This window comes from Chiloscyllium punctatum, chromosome 2 (assembly GCF_047496795.1).
Source record: "Chiloscyllium punctatum isolate Juve2018m chromosome 2, sChiPun1.3, whole genome shotgun sequence".
NCBI classification, from domain to species: domain Eukaryota; kingdom Metazoa; phylum Chordata; class Chondrichthyes; order Orectolobiformes; family Hemiscylliidae; genus Chiloscyllium; species Chiloscyllium punctatum.
In genome coordinates this window covers 138,909,518-138,936,931 of record NC_092740.1, presented here as the reverse complement: position 1 = coordinate 138,936,931, position 27,414 = coordinate 138,909,518, and the positions used below count along the sequence as shown (strand labels likewise).

At 38.9% G+C, this 27,414-nt stretch overlaps 1 protein-coding gene across 3 annotated transcripts in view; it reads left to right on the top strand.

The window, feature by feature from the left end:
- The window catches only part of gak (cyclin G associated kinase), a 109,406-nt gene that overhangs the window by 62,957 nt on the left and 19,035 nt on the right, over positions 1-27,414 (top strand). For all 3 annotated transcript variants that reach the window (XM_072589108.1, XM_072589109.1, XM_072589107.1), the window contains exons 12-19: positions 3,530-3,579; positions 4,572-4,720; positions 6,829-6,951; positions 9,110-9,243; positions 14,504-14,698; positions 15,365-15,482; positions 17,968-18,047; positions 26,574-26,767. In XM_072589108.1, coding sequence (XP_072445209.1) covers positions 3,530-3,579; positions 4,572-4,720; positions 6,829-6,951; positions 9,110-9,243; positions 14,504-14,698; positions 15,365-15,482; positions 17,968-18,047; positions 26,574-26,767 — 1,043 coding nt within the window. The remainder of the gene's footprint in view (positions 1-3,529; positions 3,580-4,571; positions 4,721-6,828; positions 6,952-9,109; positions 9,244-14,503; positions 14,699-15,364; positions 15,483-17,967; positions 18,048-26,573; positions 26,768-27,414) is intronic.

Below are 27,414 nucleotides of genomic sequence, written 5' to 3'. Positions count from 1 at the left end.
TGCATTTCTTTTCCTTTTGCCTTGGATTGCATTTTGTTTTACATTTAGTTATTTTTATTTAGTTTATTGGTGAATATCATGCACTTTTTGTTTCTCATTGTGAATGTTGCTGCTTATTACTGTTGGTGTTTTGAGTATTCACTCAATTTTTTTCTTCCTTAACATCTCTGTGCCTCTGGTAGCAATCCCAGGTAAATATTTTAGTTCCTCTGTGTGCTGCTATGATTTGTAATAACTGGATTTTGCACTCTTATTGGTGTTAATGAACTGTTCTGCCTGAAATTGAAGTCTCAAGAGATGTTTGCATGTGTCATGTTTTGAATGTCTACAATTTAAACACTCTTCACTTAGATTTGTATATTAGAGATTAGTGACAGAAGCAAGAAATGGGCAGGTTTCACCAATTTGCAAATTGTAACTGACTTTGAATTCTTTATTGTGCTTATGAGTCGCTGATCTCTTTAAAAAGTTCTTAGTCAACAGTTTAAGTTGCCTTGATTGGGCAAATACAGATATAGATTTATGAGAAAGATCCCATGTTTTTGATTATTCTCCGTTTTATAGTCTTGAATTATTTTGCACTGTTATAGAGAATTTTGGATTGATGAATTGTGCAATTGTAATTTTGAGCGTCCATCATCAGTATCAGGCAGCTCTGATAAGTAATTCAAACAGAACAGTTTTGTTATGAAATCAGGCTGATTGCACTAGTCAGTTTTGACAGTCTTTGCTGTTGCTAGAGTCAAATATTCTGATCTTCATTGTAAAATAATATTGAAGACTAGGAATAGTTTGCAAGTTGCATAAAGTTTTTGACATTTTACAGCCACATTATTTAGAAGATTTAAAGTTCATGATTTAAAAAAAACATATCAATGCATTATCAAGATGTTTGCTTCTTTAATCTAGTTACTAGAGAGTCTAATTGTGTTACTGTGCCATTTTCTGTATGTATTGTAGCGATTAAGTATAATTTTTATGAACTGTGCCAGGGTCTGTAAAATTTAAAATTGAGTTTAGTTCTATGTATCTGACGCTGTTTTGGCTTGCACTTGCAGTTAATGTTGCCCGTTTTAAATCCATAAAATGCAGTGTTAAAAATAGAACCCTGTAGGGTTGAGAAACTTTGTGTTGTTCACCTTTTATGTATGCTGTGCCTTCACGTGTAATTAGCCTTTCAGAACTAATTATCTTGCATTTTTGACTGGTTTTGTTCAAGATCTGTTTTATCTTTGTTGACTTTTTAAGCATGATTTTGCACATTCTGGTAAGCTTTGAATCCAATGTGTTGGATTCAGCATTTCTGTTTTATACTGAGCAACCATATCAAATACAGTGCCTTTTCGTGACTTTTTTTGGAGGATAAAAGTAAAAATGAATGGTTACCAAGCTGTGATTATAGATTGGAGCTGATGAGTTTGCAACATCTTGTAGTTTCTCATTCCCTTTGGAGACGGGAGATCAATGAGGTTCCCTTTTCAAAGAAATCTAACATAATTTTATACTGTTTTGACTGAAGCTGGTAGGTGAAATGAACTCACAGTTTTGCTCAAATTGCAACTTCTATCATGACGTAGGATGTCATTAACTGCACACAGATTGTTTTTCGGGTGCCACATGTCATATATGAGAGTGCGGTGCTGGAAAATCACAGGTCAGGCAGCATCTGAGGAGCAGGAAAATTGACGTTTTGGGCCAGAGCCCTTCATTAGGAATGAGACTTCAATCATCATTCCTGATGAAGGGCTCTGGCCTGAAACGTCGATTTTCCTGTTCCTCGGATGCTGCCTGACCTGCTGTGCTTTTCCAGCACCGTACTCTCAAGTCCGATCTCCAGCATCTGCAGACCTCACTGTCTCCCACATGTTATATATGCTATGTAATGGAACTAACTGGGATTTCACTCATTCACTTCAGCTGTTGTGTACCAATTGATAGTGAAATATGCAGCTCAATAGCTTGGCAGCAGTCATGATGCTCTTATTCTGTGGAGGTCTATTGTGCCAGATGCAATTGAATGCCAACAGCAAACCAAATTCTGGTTATGGGACGACATGGATTGCTCATGATTTTGAATGATGCCTAATCTCCCCAACCCACTTCCCACTGGCAGAGCCACATCAACTGATCGACTAGTATCCTTTGAACCACTCCCTTTTATTTGTCATTATGAAGGCTCATGAGCAGTTGCCTGGATAGCAGTCTTCACACTTGAGCTTCCTAACATCATAACAGCTATTTCAAACATCATTTTTAAGTATGCAGAAGCAATGTGAAAAAATAGGACATTCATAGACACAAAAATATCTCCCGTTCAACATTTTGGAGTTCAGTGTCTTCAAATAAATACATCATATACTGCTCTCACCGCCCCCCCCCCACAAAGGATATGTGTTAAAAAATAATACTTTATAACCTGTTCCTTTAAAGTTATTTCGTCATTTTGTCACTTATTACTAGTTTTTTTTTTATTGAATGAACTGCTGAAAAATTGCAAGCTGGTTTAAATATTAGATGATGGCGCATCTGCTCCTCAAAGCTATCTCTTACCTTTGTTCTTCACTTGTGATACCCTTGTCGATAAAAAAAGTCTGTTGATCTCTGTCTCTAAAATTGCCCCTTGTTCCAGTATCCACAGTCTTGGTGAGGTGGAGTGGTGGTGGCTCAGTTTCATTATTATCTGTGATAGAGGGCCTGCCCTGACAGGACATATTTCTGCCAGATGGCACTTGGAAAGTTGTGTGCAAACACTTATGGAATACCACAGAGAGAACTCCTATTAAGGGTCAGTCTGAGGACCAGAATTACATTTGACATGTATGACCTCGAAATTTTGTATTGGAAGCGAAGTTTAAGAGTGGCACAAAACTTAGAAATGTCGTAACCAATAAGCTGAATATTAACAGACACCAGGTAGATATGAACTGGCGAGTTGGACAGAACACAAGGCAACTAAATTTAATGCAGAGATGGATAAAGTCATGCATTTTAGGAGTAAGAAGAAGAAAGGAGAATCTAAACTCTATGGTGCATGTTTAAAAGAGTGCAGGAATGGAGAGCTGGCGGTTCGCACACATGAGCTAAGGTAGTTTGTCTAATGGTAGGCAGAATGGGTTTTTCAAAAATAGATATAAAATAGGTTCTGTCATAACTCAAATGAAAATTAGATATATATTTGGTAAACATTAATTTGCAAGCATACCCTGTATTTATTGCTATCAAGTCTTTTTATTTTGGCGGCTTGTCCAAGGGTATTTAGCTTCACATTATTTGCCTGTAAAGATTGTGGTTGCAGATTGTCTAATAATTGTCAAAACTGAATTGGATATATACCTGAAAGGGAAAGAGTAGTCGGGATATGGGGAGAAAGGGCAGGGAATGGGACTAGCTGGAAGATGCAGTGATCTAGTACAGACACGATGGGCTGATCTGCACCCTTGTGTGCAATTTCAACAGTTGAGCTGTATCTCTTACTCTTCCCTACTGTGCAATCTATTCTTATTTGCTGTTTCTATGTTTTTTTGACTAGCTATGCTAAAGGAGATTTGGACATTTCATATATTACATCAAGAATAGCCGGTAAGTAAGAAAATCTTTCTATTTCAGGATAAAGTTTGCATGCATATGAATAAGCCTGTCTGATAAAGGCCTATGAGCAGTACGTTACTTTTCTTCTAGAAACCAGCTGAGAATCACTTGTTCATTCCTAGATTTTGTGGCGCAACTAACTGTATTATCTCATTTCACATTTTGTTAAACAATATAAATTTAAAAATGCAGAAGTGAACTTTAGAATTGTTGAAACAAAAGCAGAATTGCTGAAGAAACTCAGCAGGTCTGCTGGCATCAGTGGAGAGAAAACAGTCAATGTTTCGGGCCTAGTGACCCTTCTTTTGAATGAGTTCTAGACCTGAAATGTTGACTCTTCTTTCTCTCTACAAAAGCTGCCAGGCTGGCTGAGTTTCTACAACAATTTTTGTTTCAAATTTCCAGCATTTTTTTTTGTTTAGAATTGTTGATCCTGTTTAGAATATTTTAAAACAAAATTTGATTGTCAAAGTTCCAGTGTCCATCACACTTTGACAAAATGTGGGAAATTGTTTGCAAAATCAACAAGTATTTTATTTTTTAATGTGCTGTTCTAATATTTCCAACTACGTTATATATACTGAGCATTTTGTCTGGTTTACTTTGAAATCTTGAACGGACAATTCTTATTTCTCTGTTGCTTATGCAACATGTGACCACCTAGCAGGTCCAAAGGAAATTAGTGGGAAGTGTTCTTGAAAATACACATTCATTTATAAATTATACGATTTACAGAAAACCACACTTAAAGGTTGATCAACAATAAGCAGGTTTGAATTAGCTCATTAAATGTTGAGCAATAATTACAGCATAGCATTCTAATTACAAATTTCACATGGATCTTTTCTACAGAGAATAATAAAACACCAGGGAGTACAGCCAATAACCTAATTAAGGAGTTCTGATGTCATTTGAATTAATTGTAATTTGATATCATGCAGGTCTATACTTAGAATTTGTACTGTATTATATTTTTCCCCCAGTTATGTCATTTCCAGCTGAAGGTGTTGAGTCTGCAATCAAAAACAACATTGAAGATGTTAGATTGTTTCTGGATTCCCGCCATCCAGGACATTATGCAGTATACAATCTATCACAACGAACCTACAGATCCTCCAAATTCCATAACAGAGTATGTTTTAACAAATCTAAAAAGTGAATTGAAATTAGCTGACTTCAATGCACTGTTTAACTTTGTATTCTTCAGTTTAAATTTTTTCCACAAAAACCTCATAATTTTGAAAGATTTGAATGATGATGTGTAATTAATGATTGTTTCTGTCATTTATATGTTATGTTACTCAGTTCAATGTGTTTGTATGTGTGGTATGACTGTAGCTATTCAGTTAAACCTTTTCTATAAATGAAAGGCCACTGATTAAAGTGGACAGCATCCAGTTGGACACCTTTGTATGTGGAAATTATTCAGCCAAATTGTTTTCAAACGTCCATTTAAAGTAGTGCCTCTTTTTAAAGTGACCATGCTGGTAATGTCCTCAACACCATGCTTCATGTCATGTCTTGAGAAATGTTAGGAAAATCAAAACAGCATACTAGTTTATTGCATTGAATGAGAATACCTTAACATTATTTTAGATTTTGAATGAAATATTATACTATTAAATTTTACATATAATTTGGGCAAGAATATGTCTAAAACTTGTGTTTTATACTTTTAATAAAGGCAAGGATGTGAAGATGGAGCTGGATAAGGGAAACTGGGAAAATAGGTTAAATGTTGATTAGTGCAAACACAGTGACAGCCTTTTGAGATATTTCATAATGTTCAGCAAAGTGAAAAAAGTTCTCAGCAGAGAATGCACAATCTGCAGCTAATTAAAGAAGTTAACAATAGTGTCAAATTGAAAAAAAGGGTGTATACTCTGTAGAGTTTCAGGGTAGGTCAGAAAGTTGTTCAGAATTCTAAAAAAGCGGCAAGAAATGGTGGAAAAAGCATCAAGGAAGGGGGAATCAGAGTACTAAGTCTTTCCTTTAAGTTGCCCGACTTAACCTAATTTTATTTTAACATTCTTTTCACAGTCCCAGCTTACCTTTATTATTTCAGCTACACAGTGCTACACTCATGGTAAACCATTTCAAATTGTACATTAGATTTAGACTAAACCTATCTCAGATTTGAACATTAGTTCCTATGACAACCAATAATTTACTAAATGTCATGTCACTTCACATTGTGAATTTCAGGAAGGTAGTGCAAATTTTAAGTGATGGGCAAGAGTTTGTGAAAAAAACTTGGTAGTAGTCTAGAAACAGTTTCTTTAATTATTTAAAAAGAAAATGAGTAACCAAAGTGGGTGTTTATTCTCTATATAATGAATCTGAGGAATTAATAATGGAAAACAAGGAAATGGTGGAAACCTCAAGCAGGTGTATTCTCTGTAGGTGACTTTGAAGTCCTCCCAAAGATGCTTGAAAATCAAAAAGATGAAGTAGACAAAGGAATTTAACCCAATTAGAATTGCGTCGAAAGATTTACTAAGAAAGCTTTGAGAAATAAATCATGCTGTGGGATATCCATCTGAAAGGGAAGATGGAGGTTTCAGTTTCATGTCTTATCTGAAAAGCAGCATTTCTGATGGTGCAGCACTTCCTCACTGAAGTATCAGCTGGAGTTTGTGATCATGATGCTGAAGTTAGATTGGGATTCTCAAACATTCTAACTATAAAGGGCGCATGGTGGCACAGTGGTTAGCACTGCTGCCTCACAGCGCCAGAGACCTGGGTTCAATTCCTACCTCAGGCGACTGACTGTGTGGAGTTTGCATGTTCTCTCCGTGTCTGCGTGGGTTTCCTCCGGGTGCTCCGGTTTCCTCCCACAGTCCAAAGATGTGCAGGTCAGGTGAATTGACCATGCTAAATTGCCCATAGTGTTAGGTAAGGGGTAAATGTAGGGGTATGAGTGGGTTGCGCTTCAGCGGGGCGGTGTGGACTTGTTGGGCCGAAGGGCCTGTTTCCACACTGTAAGTAATCTAATCTAAAGGCACATAAGTGCCTCTCCAAAGAAAAAGACTTCACTGGTTCAAACTTAAATGTACATCTTTTTGTGTAAATATGCTTGAATTTGATAATTAAATAAAATTAGCTTCATTAAATTAAGCTGATAAAAATATTTAGGATTCAATTTACATATTTGTATTTAGTCATGAAGCTATCATTTAGATTTTATTAAAATTCATAAATATTTCATAAAAACATTCGCTCTGTTTTTAATAAATGTAGGTTTCTGAATGTGGCTGGCCTGCACGTCGTGCCCCGAGTCTACAAAACCTGTACAATATTTGCAGGAATATGCACTTATGGCTGAAACAAGATCAGAAGAATATTTGTGTTGTCCATTGCCTTGTAAGTTGTGTACAAGTGTGTTTATGTGAGACATTAAAAGTCATTGTTGGAAAAGGGTAATTGTCCAAATACTTATAAGATAGCTTAAAATTTTTTTTTAACATTTTGTTTAAACTTGTCGAGTAAGGCATTTCAACCTCAAAATAAGTTAAATCAAGAAGTAACTGTTCATATAGAGTGCTAGATATGGATCTCTAGACAGTAGTGGAAGCAATAGTCCTGAAATAATGTAAGAAATAATTAAATGTGAAGTTGAACAGTTGTAGCTTTTTTGCTGATTGCAAGAATTGAGATGAACTAATAAGTGTTCTGAAGCGTAAGTAACTTTTGAAAATTACAATAATCCAATATAAATAATTTATTTCTAAGGAAGTGAAGGACAATTTATGTCATGTTTAATTTCTATATTGTTCCTTGTGCAGGAAGCCATCTCATACCTCAAAATACACAAAGGAGAAAATAATTAGATTTTAAGCAGGAGGCAAGATAGGTGAGAGGAGAGGCAAAGGTTTAATTGATGTTTGCAGCAGTTTTAAAAGCAGGATAAAGGTAGATAACCCAGAAGAAATTCAAATAAAATTCGGCAGATAGATAATAGCAGAATAAGTAAACACAAACTGTGGAACACAGTGAGTGGGCAGGCATGAGAAACTTCGAGTGAGAGGATTAAGAGTGCATATTTAATTCGCATGGCAAGAGAATATCACTAAGGTGAGGCAAGACAAGGATAGAAGCATATTTGAAAGTGAGAGCAAGAGCACAAATGCTATCTTTTCCTAGCTACTATCACTTCTGAAGAAGGATCACTGGACTTGAAATGTTAACTCTGTTTTCTCTCCGTAGATGCTGCCTGACTTGCTGAGTTTCTCGAGCAATTTCTTTTTTTGTTCAAGAAATTTGAAATCTGTTTGCTGGGGTTTTGAGTTGTAATGCTTGGAAAAGATCGAGTTGATGAGAGCGCAGAACTTTGTGAGAAATAAACCATAGTATTGGATTACATTCATACCTCTAGAGTACAGGGGCAGTGAACCTGACCAGAAGACTTCAAAAAGTTGGATGTTTAGGTGTTAAGGATATGGATTTGCTCTTGAAGGAGACAATGGCAATTGCTTTTGTAGCAGTGGAAGGGAAATAGTTTTAGTACAAAGTGGATATAATTAAGACATCTGGTTGATCGGTATGGCACGACTTTATGCTTTCTGACAAGTCTTTGGATGGTAGTTGTGAAGTTTGAGCAAGTCCTAGCTGTAAAAGTACTAACTGTAAAAGTACTAACTAACTGCCAGTACTGACTAGGCAGATTTAATCGAGGAAATAAAATGGCTGAATTGGTGTTATTTTTGTATTTACAAAACTTTGGTTTATGGAAACTGTTAGGTAATTGATATAATGTGTTGAAATTAGGTTTTCTGAGACTTGGGATTGTTATAATCTTTGATCAAAAGTGTGGCACTGAAAAAGCACAGAAGGTCAGGCAGCATCCAAGGAGTAGGAGAGTTGAGGTTTCGGACATAAGCCGTTTATCCCAGTTAGCACCACACTTTTTGACTCTGATCTCCAGCATCTGCAGTCCTCACTTTCTCATAGTTTTTGACTAATTGAAGTTTGGGCAATGTCAGTGCAGTTCTTTGTGAGCCACAGAGTTGTCCTTATTTAATACAAGGTTGACATGATCGAGGTTGTGCTGTGATGTTATAATGTTTGCAGTCCTGAACTTGGAAATTTCAGGCACATTATTGGAATCTGGTAAAGGGAGCATCACACTGTTGCTTATGCTGACACAAGGTCACAAGAATGGGGAAAGGCATCGTATCCTTCAATGAAATTGAAGAATTCTTCAAGGATTTAGTTAACAATATAAGAGGGCAGTTACTGACAAAATAGATTGTCACTTGCAGTGCTGATTGGTTGATTTTCATTAGGTGCTGGGTATTGGCTTTGGCTGCAAGATTGAATACTGTGTATGGTGGATGTATGAGAATCTGTCCATCTTCTGTTCTAGCTCCTTGAATTGCCCTTCAGATTGGGACGCAACGTACAAACATTGATGGCTGTTCTAGTTCTGTTGCACCATTAATTTTATGCCTTAAATGATGAGTGTCTGATATTAGGCCAAACATGCTCAGCTGTTGATTTTTATTTATATCTTTCACAATAGGATGGCCGAGCAGCATCTGCAGTAGTGGTCTGTTCTTTCCTGTGTTTTTGTCGGCTGTTCACCACTGCTGAAGCTGCAGTCTACATGTTCAGTATGAAGAGGTCACCACCTGGAATCTGGCCCTCTCATAAACGGTATGGTTTAGTTTTACTTTCATAATATAAAGCTTGCGCTGGAATTGTATTAAGTGTATCAAATATCGTTCAACAGAGCCATCCATTTGGTTGTCCAGATCTTTCTTACAGTAGAGCCTAAGAGTAAAAAATTGCAATTATGCTGTCTTATTAATTGGAGCACAAGTAATACATAAAATATTGAAATAAGAATAAGCCATTCGGTCCCTTGAGCCTGATTCATCATTTAATGACTCCATGACTGACTCCCAGTGTCAGCTCCATATTCCCACCCAATAGTGATTTCCATTGATTTTAAGAGCACAAAATTCTTATTGATGTCAAGTTGGAATGAATTTACGAATTGAGTACCCCTAATCTTCTGGAACAGAGAATATCAATGACTCTCAAACTTCTGAGTGAAGACATGACTTCTCAGTCCACAATGGCTATTGTCCTAGATCCGCTGTGTTCAGAATGTCCAGGCAGGAGATCAGCCCGTAAATAACTGCATTGTCAAGTGTCTTCAAAATATTAAATGTTTCAGTATGATCAAATCTCATTCTTCTAAACTTCAGAGAGTGTAGCCCTAATGTATTTACTCCACCTGCATAGGATAGTCCCCCATCGCAGGGGTCTGTTTAATGGATCTTTGTTGTAATGCCTTTAGGTCTAAATGTACTGTTCTTTGGATAAAATTGTACACAGTACTCAAGGTTTGTTTTCATCAAAGCCCTAAATGATTGCCACAAGACTGAATTCAGATCCTACTGATGGGACTGTTGGATTGGTGGGATGAATGTTTGTTGGCTGTGTGAGGAATGTCCAATTGGGAGAAAAATGGGAACTGATGCTGGCTGTGTAGCCATTTTGTACCTGAATGGAACATAATCCCCACTTTCCATTACTCATATCCCTCACTAATTGAGGACAAAAATAAATATCAAGAGTGTACAAAAAAGAAGGCAAAGAAATTGGATTTCCTTATTTTGTAGGCGTTAATAAATTTTTAGTTGAACTCCTATTTTGTTAACAAAGACTGGAATCCTCATAATCTGGCAGAATATTAATTACTGTCTTTCATTCGGGTCCTGATTTATTTAATCTTAGTTAGACCATCAAAGGGTAGATTGATTGTACTTTATTACAGAGCAGAAGACCATCACGTTTGTCAGGTTTTAAATGTCACCAGTTACAGGACTAGTGTCTGTTCACTGAACAGTGGAATAATATTAAACTGGGTGAAAATATCATATAAATGGTGGGACTTTTCATTGGTTTTTATTATGCTACAAGAAGTCAATGTGCATTGCTAGATATTAACTATTCAACTTAACATATGTTTTTGATTTATTGGAATACATGTAAATCCATGATAGAAATCTATCATAGAGTTCATAAATTAATTAGTTTACTAATGAATTCAATTTATGAATTGATTTTTAATTAAGACATCTATTTCAAGCCCTTATTTGAAAACTATTGCATATGTCCATTTTTTTGAAAAAGGGGCCATAGTTACGAATTATTGAACAAATGTACATTCATGCAAAATGGGCTTGATTTGTTTTGTTCAGTAGTGTAGCTTTTGATGAAGTGATTAAGTCCTCCTTGAGCATTTCCTGATATATTAAAATGTAGTTACAATTAAGGTTTGTTTCAATAATTGTAATAGTGGTCACCAAATTTGCAGCCCACAGACTAACTAATCCATTCTCCTCGTTCTTTGAAATGCAACTTATGGTCTTTCTTTCAAAGATCTAATGTATCACAGGGAAGTGACTTTCTTACTAATGTAAACTTACTACTAAGTTATTGACAGGACTCTGCTATATGTTGTGACATTTCAAGAGTAAAATAGGTTCAGCTACATGACAGTTTTGTAACAGTTAAGCTAATAAATTGGTTTGTTCATAAATAGAATTATTCATGGAAACAGGTAGTGTGTGTACTATTGAAGGATCCAGTTTTAGAAGTCCATAAGCAGCTCATGATGGTGATAATTAAACTACTAAATCACACAGTAGCTCTGAATACTCCTTATAAAACCTTAAGACATGTGTTCTTCCAAGAACTAAGTGGACTCAGTGAAAAACAAATAAATTCTCGTGTGAGTTATGCAATTATAATACAGTCACTGGAGTTTACTTCAGCTAGTGCTGTTTGGCAACAGGATCAGAAATGACTTACAGTGGATGATCTTACTTTATTTATGTTCTTGATTCCTGAAGCTGTTTCTTTTGTGGTAATTTTCAACAGCCTGTCTTGATAATATTGTAGGTCAAATATACTGTTCACAAAATAATTAACAAGAGTATAGCAACTTCAAAGGAAATTGCTCTCCCTCCTTGCTGTCTTAAGAGAATGGCAACACAAAGTCCTCCTCTGGTTATTAAGTACCACCCTCCACCCCCTTTTGTCAATTTCTTGCCCAAATTGCACCATGTACCTAAGGAATGCTAAGACGTTTCATTCCTTTTGTTGTTACTTTCCAATGGCTCGCTTGTCGCAAGACTTCACTGTCAACCACTTAGATACACACTGTTCCGGATCTCATTACTGTCTCAGCAGTGTAAATGTTGTGTACCTTTCCTGGGTATTAAAACTTTTAAAACAACTGTACAGGTGGAATTAGCACTCTGGGAAGCTAGAGAAGTGATTGCTGGGCCTCTTGCTGAGATATTTGTATCATAGATAGTCACAGGTGAGGTGCCAAAAGACTGGAAGTTGGCAAACGTGATGCTACTGTTTAAGAAGGGCGGTAAAGACAAGCCAGGGAACTATAGACCGGTAAGCCTGACCTCAGTGGTGGGCAAGTTGTTGGAGGGAATCCTGAGGGACAGGATGTGCATGTATTTGGAAAGGCAAGGACTGATTAGGGATAGTCCACATGGCTTTGTGCGTGGGAAATCATGTCTCACAAACTTGATTTAGTTTTTTTAAGAAGTAACAAAGAAGATTGCTGAGGGCAGAGCAGTAGATGTGATCTATATGGACTTCAGTAAGGCGTTCGACAAGGTTCCCCATGGGAGACTGATTAGCAAGCTTATATCTCATGGAATACAGGGAGAACTAGCCATTTGGATACAGAACTGGCTCAAAGGTAGAAGACAGAGGGGGTTGGTGGAGGGTTGTTTTTCAAACTGGAGGCCTCTGACCATTGGAGTGCCACAAGGATCGGTGCTGGGCCCTCTACTTTTTGTCATTTACATAAATGATTTGGATGCGAGCATAAGAGATACAGTTAGTAAGTTTGCAGATGACATCAAAATTGGAGGTGTAGTGGACAGCGAAGAGGGTTACCTCAAATTACAACAGGATCTGGATCAGATGGGCCTATGGGCTGAGAAGTGGCAGATGGAGTTTAATTCAGATAAAGGCGAGGTGCTGTATTTTGAGAAGGCAAATCTTAGCAGGACTGATACACTTAATGGTAAGGTCCTAGGGAGTGTTGCTGAACAAAGAGACCTTGGAGTGTAGGTTCATAGCTCCTTGAAAGTGGAGTCGCAGCTAGATAGGATAGTGAAGAAGGTGTTTGGTCTAGTTTCCTTTATTGGTCAGAGTATTGAGTACAGGAGTTGGGAGGTCATGTTGCGGCTGTACAGGACATTGGTTAGGTCACTGTTGGAATATTGCGTGCAATTCTGGTCTCCTTCCTATCAGAAAGATGTTGTGAAACTTGAAAGGGTTCAGAAAAGATTTACAAGGATGTTGCCAGGGTTGGAGGATTTTAGCTATAGGGAGAGGCTGAACAGGCTGGGGCTGTTTTCCCTAGAGCGTCGGAGGCTGAGGGGTGACTTTATAGAGGTTTACAAAATTATCAGGGGCATGGATAGGATAAATAGACAAAGTCTTTTCCCTGGGATTGGCGAATCCAGAATTAGAGGGCATAGGTTTAGGTTAAGAGGGGAAAGATATAAAAGAGAACTAAGGGGCAACGTTTTCACGCAGAGGGTGGTACGTGTATGGAATGAGCTGCCGGTGGAAGTGGTGGAGGCTGGTACAATTGCAACATTGAAGAGGCATTTGGATGGGTATATGAATAGGAAGGGTTTGGAGGGATATGAGCCGGGTGCTGGCAGGTGGGACTAGATTGGGTTGGGATATCTGGTCAGCATGGACGAGTTGGACCGAAGGGTCTGTTTCCATGCTGTACATCTCTATGACTCTAGCATGCCTGGGAAGCATCCTGTCAAAACATGGTTCCTGCCATAAAATAGGGTAAAATATCAGAAATGAAAAAGTGTTCGCCAGAACAAAGAAAATGCTGTGCATAAGGATGAATGGAGATTATAAGAAAATAAATGTCATGACTGTGACTTGGATTGTCTAGTTGTAAGGGGCCGATGCAGCAATCTTAAGAAAAGCAAATATCCAAAGATGAGGAGTTTTGTCAGAAGAGAGTTCTTGGAAAGGACCTATGAAACAGCTGAAGAGAGCAAAGAAGAAATTTTCAGGATGGTGGTGGAATTATGATTGTTAGTGAGTATTATCAAAAAAAGCTACAAACCTGGATTGGACATATTCTTCTGTTTTAGAATGAGATAAAGAGGTGATTAAAAGAATATGAGAATGATTTATACTAAAAGGGTGAAAGAGAATGTTGATTTTAGACAACTTGCAAGAGCCTCCTGTTTTAAATTTCGAGCAGCTGAAGAGGAAAGCTTTCAGACTGGGTGTGGAGAACTCAGCAGGATTCCTGTGCTTGACACATAAACACAAAAACATGCTGAAAGCCATGAAGATCGAGTTGAAAATAAATGAGGGCAAAGCAAACATAACGCAGTAAAGGTTTCTAAAAGCAGTGAGAAAAATATTCATAGACAATGAAAAAAAGCATCAGTCATTGAAAGTTGGTGGCAGATATATACACAACGAGGAAGCAGGAAAGAATGAAGCGCAGAGGCAGACAGGAAATTAACTAATTCTGTTTTTATTTATTTCTCCACGCATGATTGTACAGGATGCCTAATATTGTTATTCTGTAAAGCATTGCTGACTTACTTCTAATACCTCTCTGACCATTAAACAAAAAAGGGACAGCTGTGCAATAATTAGAACAAAATTTTATTTTTGTTAATTGTGTTAATAATCATAATGGCTGAATACAGACATGGCTTTGATCAAGCATAGTAGAGGTGGAACTTCAAGATCGACTTGTCTGTGATTCTACTGCCAAAATGTATTATACTCAGTTCTTTTAGTGCTGTGGATTAACAGAAGTGTTATATTTTATAACTACACTACTAGATAATTTGTAACTTTTTCTTTTTGTTTTTAGATATGTAGAATACATGTGTGACATGATGGCTGAGGAGCCTATAATCCCCCATAATAAAGCCATTGTGATCAAATCAATTATAATGACACCTGTTCCTTTATTTAATAAACAACGCAATGCTTGCCGCCCGTTCTGTGAGATATACGTGGGTGATGATCGAGTAATGACCACTTCTGAAGAATATGATAAATTGAGGTAACATTTCTTATATGTCTCATCTGTAATTTGTTGGCAGTTTATACAGTGCTGCTCATAATATTGAATTTAGTGGTTGAAAGGGAATATTTCAAGAAAAGGACTAAATTTCTGGATTTAGGTAAGGTTAACTTCAAAACAATGTGACAGTTTGTCCACAGTAAACTTTGAAAAAAAATTGATGAATAATCTAACAGATGGTCAGTGGTAGATATTCAAAACATTATGTAGGGTACACAGCCAGTTTATGCACCTCAGGAACAAGAATTGTGCTCGTTAAACTTGTTAGTTTATTGACTTCATCTTCTGTTAACTACCCCTTTTCTCTACCATTCCTATTTATGAAGTACGCTGGAATTTAAGGTTAGATGTGCATGTTAGCTGTTACATTTAATCTGTTTAAATCAGCATTGTAATAGTGTGATGGCAAAGTTAGTCTCTGTGTACATGGACAGAAGAGGGAAATGACTGATTCACATTCTTCAGGCCTGATACCCAAGCTCTCCTTTTGCAAGTGCCTATGTGTTTGCTCCAGGGTCAGACAGGTTTAGGGCTTGACTCTATAATACTGTTAGAACAGCCCATCAATATATTTTTTTTTAAATGAAGTTAAACAGAGTCTTATTGTATTGTGGGGGAATATTACCTGGCATGTGTTTATTTCAGGGAATTTAAAATGGAAGATGGCAAGGCAATAATTCCACTGGGTTTAAATGTCCAAGGTGATGTCCTCATTGTGATCTTTCACGCAAGATCGACACTTGGAGGAAGACTGCAGGCAAAGGTACAGAAAAATTAGACAGTTCTTCTCGATTCAATTATTCTGTTTGTGGTAACAATGCTTGATAACTGAGTAATATAAATTGCCATTTGCGCACATTTTGGACTCCCAGGCAACTCTATCCAGAATTGATACCACTGTGCTGCCATCTCTGGTAGTTTAGTCCTACTGGTGGGACAGAACATACCCAATCATGATGATGCCTGAGATGTTGTAAGGTATGATCGTACAGGTATGACTGTCAAACTGTTGGTTGTCTATGGGACACCCCTCCCAGTTTTGGCCTAAGTTGCCAAATGTTATTAATGAGGACTTTTTAGGGTATGCCATTGTCATTATTGGTGCCTGTGTCAATGTTGGGTGGTTCATCCAGTTTCTTTCCTTTTTGAATTTTCTGTAGCAGTTTCGTGCAACTGTGTCAATTTCTGAGGGCATTTAAGAGTCAGCGATATTATTGTGGTCCTGGAGTCACATGGAGGCTAGACCAAGTAATGACAGCAGGGGTAGCATGGTGGTTAACACTGCTGCCTCATGGCGCTGGCGACCCTGGTTCAATTTAAGCCTTCGGAGACTATCTATGTGGAGTTTGCACATTCTCCCTGTGTCTGTGTGAGTTTCCTGCAGGTGCACTAGTTTTCTCCCACATTCCAAAAATGGGCAGGTTAGGTGGATTACCCATGCTAAATTTGCCGATAGTATCTTGGGATGTGCAGGCTAGATGAATTAGCCATGAAAAGTGGAGGTTTACACGATTGGTATGGACTTAATGAGCAGAATGGCCTGCTTCCACACTGTTGGGATTTTATATTTTAAAATATAATGTTGCTAAAGGAAGGGAGGGTGAACCAGATGGATTTTTTTTTGCCAATGAGAGGCTCATAGTTATCATTGCTGGGACTAGATCTTAATTCTACAGTTATTAATTACGTGAATTTCAATTCCCTCAGCCATTCTGCTGAGATTTGAACCTCTGTCCCCAGAGTAGGAATTTTTGGATTGGCAGTCCAGTGACATCACTCTGCCACTGTCTCAGCTTAAAATTAAGGAAGTCTTGACAATGTACCAAGGAAATCATAGTCATTACAAATCATTATCAAAATCATTAAAAAATTATGATTAGACAAAATCAGCATGATTTTATGTAAGGGATTTGATTCTATATTAAACATGGAAGGAGAATTGGCAGTAAAATGTTATTATAAGTGGGATATCTAGGCCATGTTAGCAAGCTACAACTCGTGGAGTGCTGGAAAATTACTGCTAGGGCCTCAGCAATTGATTTTACTGACTTTGAAGAGGTAGCATGTGTTATTTCTCAGCTTGCTGTCAAGTGAGGCAAAAATGCAAGCTGTGAGAAGGAGACAAAGAAGTCACAAAGTTACGTAGACTGGTTAAATGGAGTAGAATATGGATAAGTGTGACTTCGGTCATGGGGATAGAAAGACAGAATATATTTTAAAAGTATGAAACTTGTAAATGCTCATCATATGGATGTGAAGTACAAGAAATGTAAAGTTAGCTTGAATGCTCAGCAAACAATTCAAAAGGCAAGTGCCATGTTGTTCTTTATTACAAGAGAATTAAAGTGCAGGATTAAGGGCATCTTGCCATATTGTGCATTGCTTTGGTGAGTTCAGACCTGGATTCCATTGTACAATATTAAAGTCAAGATGTTTTGAGGTAGTACAATAATGATTCGCCATGTTCACTCCAGGGATGAGAGGTTTTTCCGATATGAGAGGATGAGTAAATTGGCTGCATATTCTCTGGAGTTCAGAAGAATGAGTGGAGATCTTATCGAAACACTCAAGATCCCGAAAGGGGCTTGACAGGATAGACACAGAGGTTATTTTTGCTGGTACAGAAATCTAAAACATGGAGGGTCAGTCTCAGGATAAGGAACTAATAGTTTAGGATGGAAATGAGGAGAAGGTTCTTCGCTCAAAGCAATTCACCACCCAAGGGGGCTGTGGTTGCATATCCAGGCTGAGTTTGCCAGATTTTGTGTGCCTCATGGAATCACGGGATATGGGGAGCAGGCAGAGAGAATGGAATTGAATTTGAAGATCAATCAGAATTGTTTTGAATGGCAGAAGAAGTTTAATAGATTATTAAGTCTACTAAGTCTTCATAATGATTGGACCTGCCAGTATTTTTTCAAACAGATCAAGGATGTCCCTCAGAGGCACCAGGGCAGCAACAAACTGAGTGAAATTCTCAATCCGCTTACCAAAGAGGGTTATCACCCTCAAAATTATTGATTTACCTGCAGTTACCACTTTATATGGCCCCCGCTGCCCCACACCCCTCCCCCACCACTTTGTCCATCTTTTGAGTAGCCTCTTGCTATTAAACTGTTGGAAGATTTTCAAAGTAATGTATAGTTTTCCTGGTTGTTGAGGTAATGGGCTAGAAATTTGAGTGCTGCATGCCAGAATTTGAAAGACCTCAAGAAATGTGCAGGCATTGACTGACCATTTTCTTTCAGATGACTTCAATGAAGATGTTTCAGATTCAGTTCCACACTGGATTTGTGCCTCGGAATGCTACATTGGTCAAATTTGCAAAGTAAGTATTTGTTTTTCTCTCAAAATCAAGTTAATAGTCCAGATATTCCGATCAGGATCGGAAACCCCACGTCTGACCCTGAGCAGATTAAAAATTACCAATGTGCCTTTCGTTCCTATCCACGGGCCTTTCGGGGAATTGCAAATCCAGCAGCATACAAGATGTTTGTAGAAACCATACCCTATTTTGCAGTAGTGAGAGTGCAGTGTTTTATGATTTAATTGTTCAGCAGCGCAGCCAGTCACTTTAATAACTTCTGTTAAAGGTCCAGTATGTAAGTGTAACATTAAGTAGCCAGTGAGTGAAGTATATAGTGTGCTAGATGGGTCAGAACAATAGCTTTCCAGGTGGGTGGGCTGCCAGTGTGTCAGGTAGGTCTGAATGTAGGGTTGGGGAGTGGGAGGCTGGTTGTGGGGTCTAATGACAGGGAGTTCTAGATGGATGGGAATTTCCCATAAAAGGTTTCAATTTCCCAGGCAATTCCCACAGTTGCCATGTCTAAGATTCTCCCGATATGTGACTTCTATCTACACTGTTTTAGCGAATCTGGCCATCAGAATATCTGGGTCAATATGTGCCTTAACTATATTCACCTCATTATATTATAAATTTCTGTTCAAAAGTTTTTTTTTCTGAAGATTGATTGTACAAGTGTTCAATTTAGATATATTTTCTCTTTCTCGGCATAGTATTTAAATGTTGGATTATTTTGGCTAACCCAATTTATTCTTAATTCATATTTGATAATCGAAATTTCTTTGCTCCTTTTCTTTGCATTGATTTGATTTTACTGGATAAAAACTTAGTGTGGACAGTAGTGTTGAGCGTAAATTGTATGCATCATGTTTCACTATGGAACCTGTGAATGGATATATTCCTCTGGATTGACTGTATAGGATGAATCTAGTACTTTCAACACAATTTGTGATTATGACATTAATGAGGACTGAAGTGGTCTCCTGGGCTAGTTTTAATTGTCTAATGGGATTGGACAAGAATTTTCCAGATTTCTTTCTTTCTAATAGGTTTTTTTTGCGTCTCTCAGGCGATCACACTGTTTATGATGAGTGTGTTGAGTACGTATACTGTGATGCTCAAGGAGGACTGATTCAGAAAACCACTTGAGTTTCTATCCTTTTGATTTCCCTGCATCAGGATTCACAAAAGCTTTTTCAGCACTCCACAAGAAATGTGTTTCACTTCGTCAAGCTCGTTGTTGTGCAGTACCATGTGCTTAATATCTACTGTATACAATTATCATAAAAGTACTTGTAAGAGTTGACTTTCAATCAGCCTAAGAAGATGTCCTGTTATTTGTACATTCAAAAGGTTGAGTTGCTGCAGTTAGAGAGCAAGTTGACCAAAAGCATCATGACTTTAGAGGCAATCACTTTATTGTCCTTTGAAGCAGTTGGCAGAAAATAGCAAAGCTCTTTGTAAATCTGCAAATAAGGAGGGCAGTTACAACTTTGTCAAGAATGTAAAATAAATGATGATGAATTGGTTGCTTGTTACACACATTTGCAAGTTTCCCTTGACTGCTTTGAAACTTTGAAATCAATTTCATATCATCACCCAAAGGTGAAACCACCCCAGAAAATCATGCTGGGCTTGAGAATTTTCAGTCTTGTGAGGAATGATAGGAAAAAATTTATTTTATTCATATAAAATAATTTGTTTTTAGAATTGTTGAGATTTTTTCCCCCCCGTTCTATATGTAAAAGATTGAGAATTTGATATAGACAATGGGTGCAGGAGTAGGCCATTCTGCCCTACGAGCCTGCACCACCATTCAGTATGATCATGGCTGATCATCCTTCATCAGTATCCTGTTCCTGCCTTATCTCCATAACCCTTGATTCCACTATCCTTGAAAGCTCTATTCAACTCTTTCTTAAATGAATCCAGAGACTGGGCCTCCACTGCCCTCTGGAGCAGAGCATTCCACACACCCACCACTCTCTGGGTGAAGAAGTTTCTCCTCATCTCTGTCCTAAATGGTCTACCCCGTATTTTTAAGCTGTGCCCTCTGGTTCGGCACTCACCCATCAGCGGACACATGTTTCCTGCCTCCAGAGTGTCCAATCCTTTAATAATCTTATATGTCTCAATCAGATCCCCTCTCAGTCTTCTAAACTCAAGGGTATACAAGCCCAGTCGCTCCAATCTTTCAGTGTAAGGTAGTCCTGCCATTCCAGGAATTGACCTCGTGAACCTACGCTGCACTCCCTCAATAGCCAGAATGTTTTTCCTCAAATTTGTAGACCAGAACTGCACACAGTACTCCAGGTGTGGTCTCACCAGAGCCCTCTACAGCTGCAGAAGAACCTCTTTGCTTCTATACTCAATCCCTCTTGTTATGAAGGCCAGCATGCTATTAGCCTTCTTCACGACCTGCTGTACCTGCATGCTTACCTTCATTGACTGGTGTACAAGAACACCCAGATCTCTCTGTACTGCCCCTTTACCTAAATTGATTCCATTTAGGTAGTAATCTGCCTTCCTGTTCTTGCCACCAAAGTGGATAACCATACATTTATCCACATTTAAACTGCATCTGCCATGCATCTGACCACTCACCTAACCTGTCCAAGTCACCCTGTAATCTCCTAACAACCTCCTCACATTTCACCCTGCCACCCAGCTTAGTATCATCAAAAAATTTGCTAATATTATTGCTAATACCATCTTCTATATCATTAACATATATTATAAAAAGCTGCGGTCCCAGTACTGATCTCTGCGGTACCCCACTGGTCATTGCCTGCCATTTCGAAATGGAGCCGTTTATCACTATTCTTTGTTTCCTATCAGCCAACCAACTTTCAATCCAATGCCATGCGCCCTAATTTTGCTGACTAACCTCCTATGTGGGACGTTATCAAAGGCTTTCTGAAAGTCCAGGTACACTACATCCACTGGATCTCCCTTGTCCATCTTCAGAGTTACATCCTCAAAAAATTCCAGAAGATTAGTCAAGCATAATTTCCCCTTCATAAATCCATGCAGATTCTGACCTATCCTGTTACTACTATCCAGATGTGTCGTAATTTCATCCTTTATAATAGACTCTAGCATCTTTCCCACCACTGAGGTCAGACTAACTGGTCTATAATTTACTGTTTTATTTCTCCCACCTTTCTTAAAAAGTGGTATAACATTAGCCATCCTCCAATCCGCAGGAACTGATCCCGAATCTATCGAACTCTGGAAAATAATCACCAACGCATCCACGATTTCTCGAGCCCCCTCCTTCAGTACCCTGGGATGTAGACCATCAGGCCCCGGGGACTTATCAACCTTCAGACCTAACAGTCTCTCCAATACCAATTCCTGGCAAATATAAATTCCCTTAAGTTCAGGTTCTTCAGCCACTGTTACCTCAGGGAGATTGCTTGGGTCTTCCCCAGTGAACACAGATCTGAAGTACCAATTCAATTCTTCTGCCATTTCTTTGTTCCCCGTAATATATTCCCCTGTTTCTGTCTTCAAGGGCCAATTTTAGTCTTAACCATATTTTTGCCTTTCACATACCTAAAAAAGGTTTTACTATCCTCCTTTATATTTTTGGCCAGTTTACCTTCGTACCATTTTTTCTCTGCGTATTTCCTTCTTAGTAATCCTCTGTTGTTCTTTAAAAGCTTCCCAGTCCTCCGTTTTCCCACTTATCTTTGCTATGTTATACTTTTTCTCTTTTAACTTTATATGTTTCTTAACTTCCCTCGTCAGCCACGGCCACCCATGCCTCCTCCTAGGATCTTTCTTCCTTTTTGGAATGAACTCATCCCGCAACTTCAGCATTATACACAGAAATATCCGCCATTGTTCCTCCACTGTCATCCCTGCTCAGGTATTGCACCATTGAACTTTGGCCAGCTCCTCCCTCATAGCTCCATAGTTCCCTTTATTCACTTCCGATTGTACCCTCTCCCTCTCAAATTGCAGATTGAAGCTTATTGTATTATGGTCACTACTTCCCAATGGCTCCTTCACTTCGAGGTCCCTGATCAATTCTGGTTCGTTGCACAATACCAGATCCAGAATTGCTTTCTCCCTGGTCAGCTCAGCACCAGCTGTTCTAAGAATCCATCTCAGAGGCACTCCACAAAGTCTCTTTCTTGAGGTCTAATACCATCCTGATTCTCCCAGTCTACCTGCATGTTGAAATCCCCCATAACAACTGTAGTAACATTTTTGCGACAGGCCATTTTCAGCTCCTAATTCAACTTACATCCGACATCCAGACTACTGTTTGGGGGCCTGTAGATAACTCCAAGAGGGTCTTTTTACCCTTAGTATTTCTCAGCTCTATCCACACTGACTCTACATCCCCTAATTCTAGGTCCCCCCGCGCAAGGGACTGAATATCATCCCTTACCAACATGGCCACCCCACCCCCTCTGCCTGTCAGTCTGTCCTTACGATAGCACGTGTAGCCTTGAATATTTATTTCCCAGGCCCTGTCCACTTGAAGCCACGTCTCATTTATCCCCACAATATTGTATCTGCCAATTTCCAAAAGAGCCTCAAGCTCATCCATCTTATTTCTAATGCTTCGTGCATTCATGTATTGTATTTTTAATTTGTTACTGCCCTGACCCTTCCCATCAACTCTTATTTCACTCAACCTTACAGCATGATCCCTTTGAGTTTTCTGCCTCAGTGATACAGTTGTCTTTCTTGACTTCCCTTGTTCTAACTTTCCCTTCAATTTCCTTCTTAAGCATCCAGTTTGTCCCCTCCCCCCTGCTACTTAGTTTAAACGTAGCTGTGTTGCAGTCGCAAACCTGCCTGCCAGAATGCTGGTCCCTAACATATTAAGGTGCAAACCGTCTCTCGTATAATTTATGCTTACCACAAAACATACCCCAGTGATCCAAGAATTTAAAACCTTGCTTCCTGCACCAGTTCCCCAGCCACACGTTCAAGTCCATTATCTCCATGTTTCTGGCCACACCAGCCCGAGGGACTGGAAGCAAACCGGAGATAACCACCTTGGACATCCTGCTTTTCAGCCTTCTTCCTAGTTCTCTGAAGTCCCACTATAGTATGTTCCTCCTCTTCTTCCCGACATCATTTGTGCCAACATGTACCACCACCTTTGGCTCTTCACCTTCGTCCTTGAGGATTTCCTGCACACTGTCTGTGATGTCTTTAACCCTGGCACCAGGAAGGCAACATACCATCCTTAAGTCCCATCTGCTGCCACAAAAACCCCGGTCAGTTCCTCTCACGATGGAGTCCCCTATTACCACGGCTCTGTGCGATGTCCGACTCTTCCGCTCTGCCTCTGCGCCAACTTTTGATTGACAGACCTGGCTGCCTCGCGGACTGGCAGTGTCATCAGTCTCTACTGTTTCCAAACGATTCAACTTGTTCCTGACAGGTACTTCCCCCAGGGTGTCTTGCACATGTCTCCTTTCTGTCTTCCTCATCGTCTGCTCTCTTCTGGTATGATTGTTGTAATAACCTCGCTGAAGGTCTTGTCCAGAAAGATCTCGTTCTCTCGGATGAGCCTAAGGTCCTCGAGTTCTTTCATCAGTGCTGCAATATGCTCTGTCAGTAGCTGAATGTGCACATGCTTTCTACACTTATACGAGCCAGACACACCAGAGTCGTTGACCTCCCACATCAAGCACATAGCACACTGAACCAGCTTGGCAGTCATGACTTCACCCTCTTCAACTGTGGCGTAATCACTTCACTCAACCTCCTTGTCAAAAACTCCTGAGCTAAAGCCTCACTCTTCAATCCACAGGAACTTCCTTGGACCCTCTTTCTGGGGCAAGTCTGTGGACTTTTAATTTGCTAAATGTTGTAAGTTTTGTGGCTATCTCTAAAGTCATGAGGAGCATTGAACAAGAGCTGAAATTTAAACTTGGGTGTTGGGGATTTCATTGATTCTGGCCAGCCCACAATTGTATTAAGAAGGTGATGGTGAGTCTATTCATTGACCTACTGCAGTCCTTCTGGTGATCGCACAGTGAGGGAGTGGTTTAAATCCAGTAGCTAGGGCACTGACCAAATAAACTGCCTTGACCTGGATGGTGTAAAGCTTCTTGCATTGCTGCAGCTGCATCAATCCAACCACACCTTGAAAATCACCATTGAAAAAATTGGTTTTATGGTAACAGAGTAGTTATGTCACTGGATTTGTCTTCCAGAAGCTTGGATACATGATCTGGAGATGTTCGTTCAATCTCAGTATAGCAACTGGGAAATGGAATTAATTTAATGAAATATATCTGGAATAAGAATTCAGTTTTGTTAGTGAGAAGATGAAAACATCAGATTGTCTTAAAATATTATAGAAGAAAATCTGCTGTCCTTATTAAGGCTGGTCTATATGTGCCTCTGCAGCAATGTCGTTGACATTCATCTGTCTTCTGAAGTAGCAATCCACAAAGTTGTGCCAAATTGCAAAAAAAAGCATAATAAAATTAAAACTTCGACTCACCCAGTCCAGTCGGCCTTACAAAGATTTGCTCATGAGCATAGAGTCATAGAGATGTATAGTATGGAAACAGACTCTACGGTCCAACTTGTTCGTCCTTGCCAACCAGATATCCCAACCCAATCTAGTTCCACCTGCCAGCACCCAGCCCATATCCTCCAAATCCTTCCTATTCATATACCCATCCAGGTGTCTTTTAAATTTTGCAGTAGTACTAGCCTCCACCTCTTCCTCTGGCAGCTCATTCCATACACATTCCACCCTCTGCATGAAAAAGTTGCCCCTTAGGTCTCTCTTATGCCCTCTAGTTCTGACTAACTATACCTCTTATGCTCACATCCAAATCATTTATATAAATGATGAAAAGTAGTGGACCCAGCACTGATCCTTGTGGCATTATACTAGTCACAGGCCTCTTAGTCTGAAAAACAACCCTCCACTACAACTGTCTGTCTGTGTTGTCTCAAATTTGGTAGAGATACCCTCAGACTAGTCACGCATTCTCACAGAAACATGACTTCCAACCAGCATTGCAGGCATCTCCATCACAATTCTGTTGGGCCACATTTTGGCTGAAGATAGTTGCAAATGTGTTAGCCTTTTGTAGTAATATGCTAGGTTTTGTTATTATCGAGAAAGGGAATAATCCTAGATCCCCCTCTTCCCATTAATTTTCCAACATTTACCACCTTGCAAGGCTGCAGCCTTTTATCTGATTAGTTGTAAGATTGTTTGATTCCCCTGGAATGACTTGTGTCGATAGTATGTTGCTTCCACTGTTTAGCAGGCATGTTGTTGACACCTGTACCTTCACCAGTTTAGAACTGTATTTTTAGCTTTACTTTGTATGCTGTTGTGCACTGCTCATTGAACCATGGTTGGTCCCCATGTAAGAAGCAATAACCGAATTTTGCCATCCTTTTCTGTGGTTGATCTTCTCACCCATTGTGTCTATTGGAGGTGAAATTTGCCAATTCCCCTGTGGTGTACCGCAAGGATCTGTGCTGGGACCACTGCTTTTCCTCATTTATATAAATGATTTGGATGTGAAAAAAGGAGGTATAGTTAGTAAGTTTGCAGATGACACCAAAATTGAAGGTGTAGTGGACAGTGAAGAAAGTTACCTCAAAATACAATGGGATCTTGATCTGATAGGCCAATGGGCTGAGGAGTGGCAGATGGAGTTTAATTTAGATAAATGTGAGGTGCTGCATTTCTGTAAAGTAAATCTGGGCAGAGCTTATACACTTAATGGTAAGGTCCCAGTGAGTGTTGCTGAACAAAGAGACCTTGGATTGCAAGTTCATAGTTCCTTGAAAGTGAGTCACAGGTAGATAAGACAGTGAAGAAGGCATTTGGTATGCTTTCCCTTATTGGTCAGAGCATTGGGTTTGGGAGGTTATGTTGCAGCTGTATAGGACGTTGGTTAGGCCACTTTTGGAATTTTGCATGCAATTCTAGTCTCGTTCCTATAGGAAGGAAGTTGTGAAACTGTGAAAGGTATCAGAAAAGATTTACAAGCATGTTGCCAGGGTTGGATGATTTGAGCTACAGGGAGTGGCTGAATCAGCTGGGGCTGTTTTCCCTGGAGCATTGGAGGCTGAGGGGTGACCTTATAGAGGTTTATAAAATCATGAGGGGCATGGATAAAATAAATAGGCAAAGACTTTTCCCTGGGGCAGGGAAGTCCAAAACAAGACTATATAAAACACTAATCCAGTCTCTCATCCTTGTTATCATATCCCTCCATCTCTGTAATCTTCTATCACTTGTAACCCTTCACAATATCTGTGCTAATCTAATCTTTTGCATTCCCCATTTTAGTTCCGCCAGTGCTGGTGGCAGTGCCTTTAGTTGTCTAGGCTGTGTGTCCTGACAGCTTTGTGGCTTTCTACCTTGCTTCCTGCCTGTCTTCCTATCTGTCTTTCTATATGTGATTATTTGACGCAATATTTTGTTGTATGGCTTGGTGTCATATTTCACTTTGGAATGCTCTAGTGGATATTAACAGTGCTGTATAAGTGTCAGTTCTTGTCAAATGATGTTGATAAATTGCTGATTCTGTGTGGCAGGTATGATCTTGATGCATGTGATATTCAGGAGAAATATCCAGACCTCTTTCAGGTAACTCTTGAAGTAGAGGTGGAGCCTCGAGACAACATAAGCAGCAATACACCTCCATGGGAAAATTTACTGACAAAAGGACTCAATCCCAAGATTCTTTTCTCTAGCCGTGAAGAACAGCAAGAGATGTTATCTAAATTTGGTAAGCTTTGGTCATTCAAACCAATATCCAAGGCTGCACCTTTATGCAAAACATGGAATGGAATTTATGTAACTATGTATGTCAGACAAATAATAGTTACAAAAATTAGGAAAACATCAATAGGATTGAAGTATATTAAATATACTCATGTACTAAATGTTCTGTTTTAGTCTTCACAGTAGAGAGGTAAGCTACAGTGTCACAAGTACCAGAATGAATGAAAGAAAGAAAAAAATATACTGAGATTATCTAAACAGAAGCATTGAAATGTCGAGATTGTTGATTTAAGGTTGGATAACTTTACAGACTCTGAACTGTTTATTCCCAAGGAGATTAAAAATGCTAGAAATACAATAATTATAATTTACCAAAATTCATTTCTGTTTTTTGGGAGGCAGCCTGAAAGTTAGTTAACAAGGTAAAGTTCAACACAAGTCCGTTCACTGGTTTATTTTACCTGAAATGTTGAAATAGAATAGAGGCTATTTGATTGAGACCTATTTCTTTTTACTCTTTATGAAAAACAAAAATGACTTTGCCATGTTATGAGGTTAACTCAATTACCAAGTAAGCAATCCCTAAAGTAATTGGTATTAAGATATTATCTTCTGAAAAGCACTCATTGGTTTACCAATCTCCCTCATTAG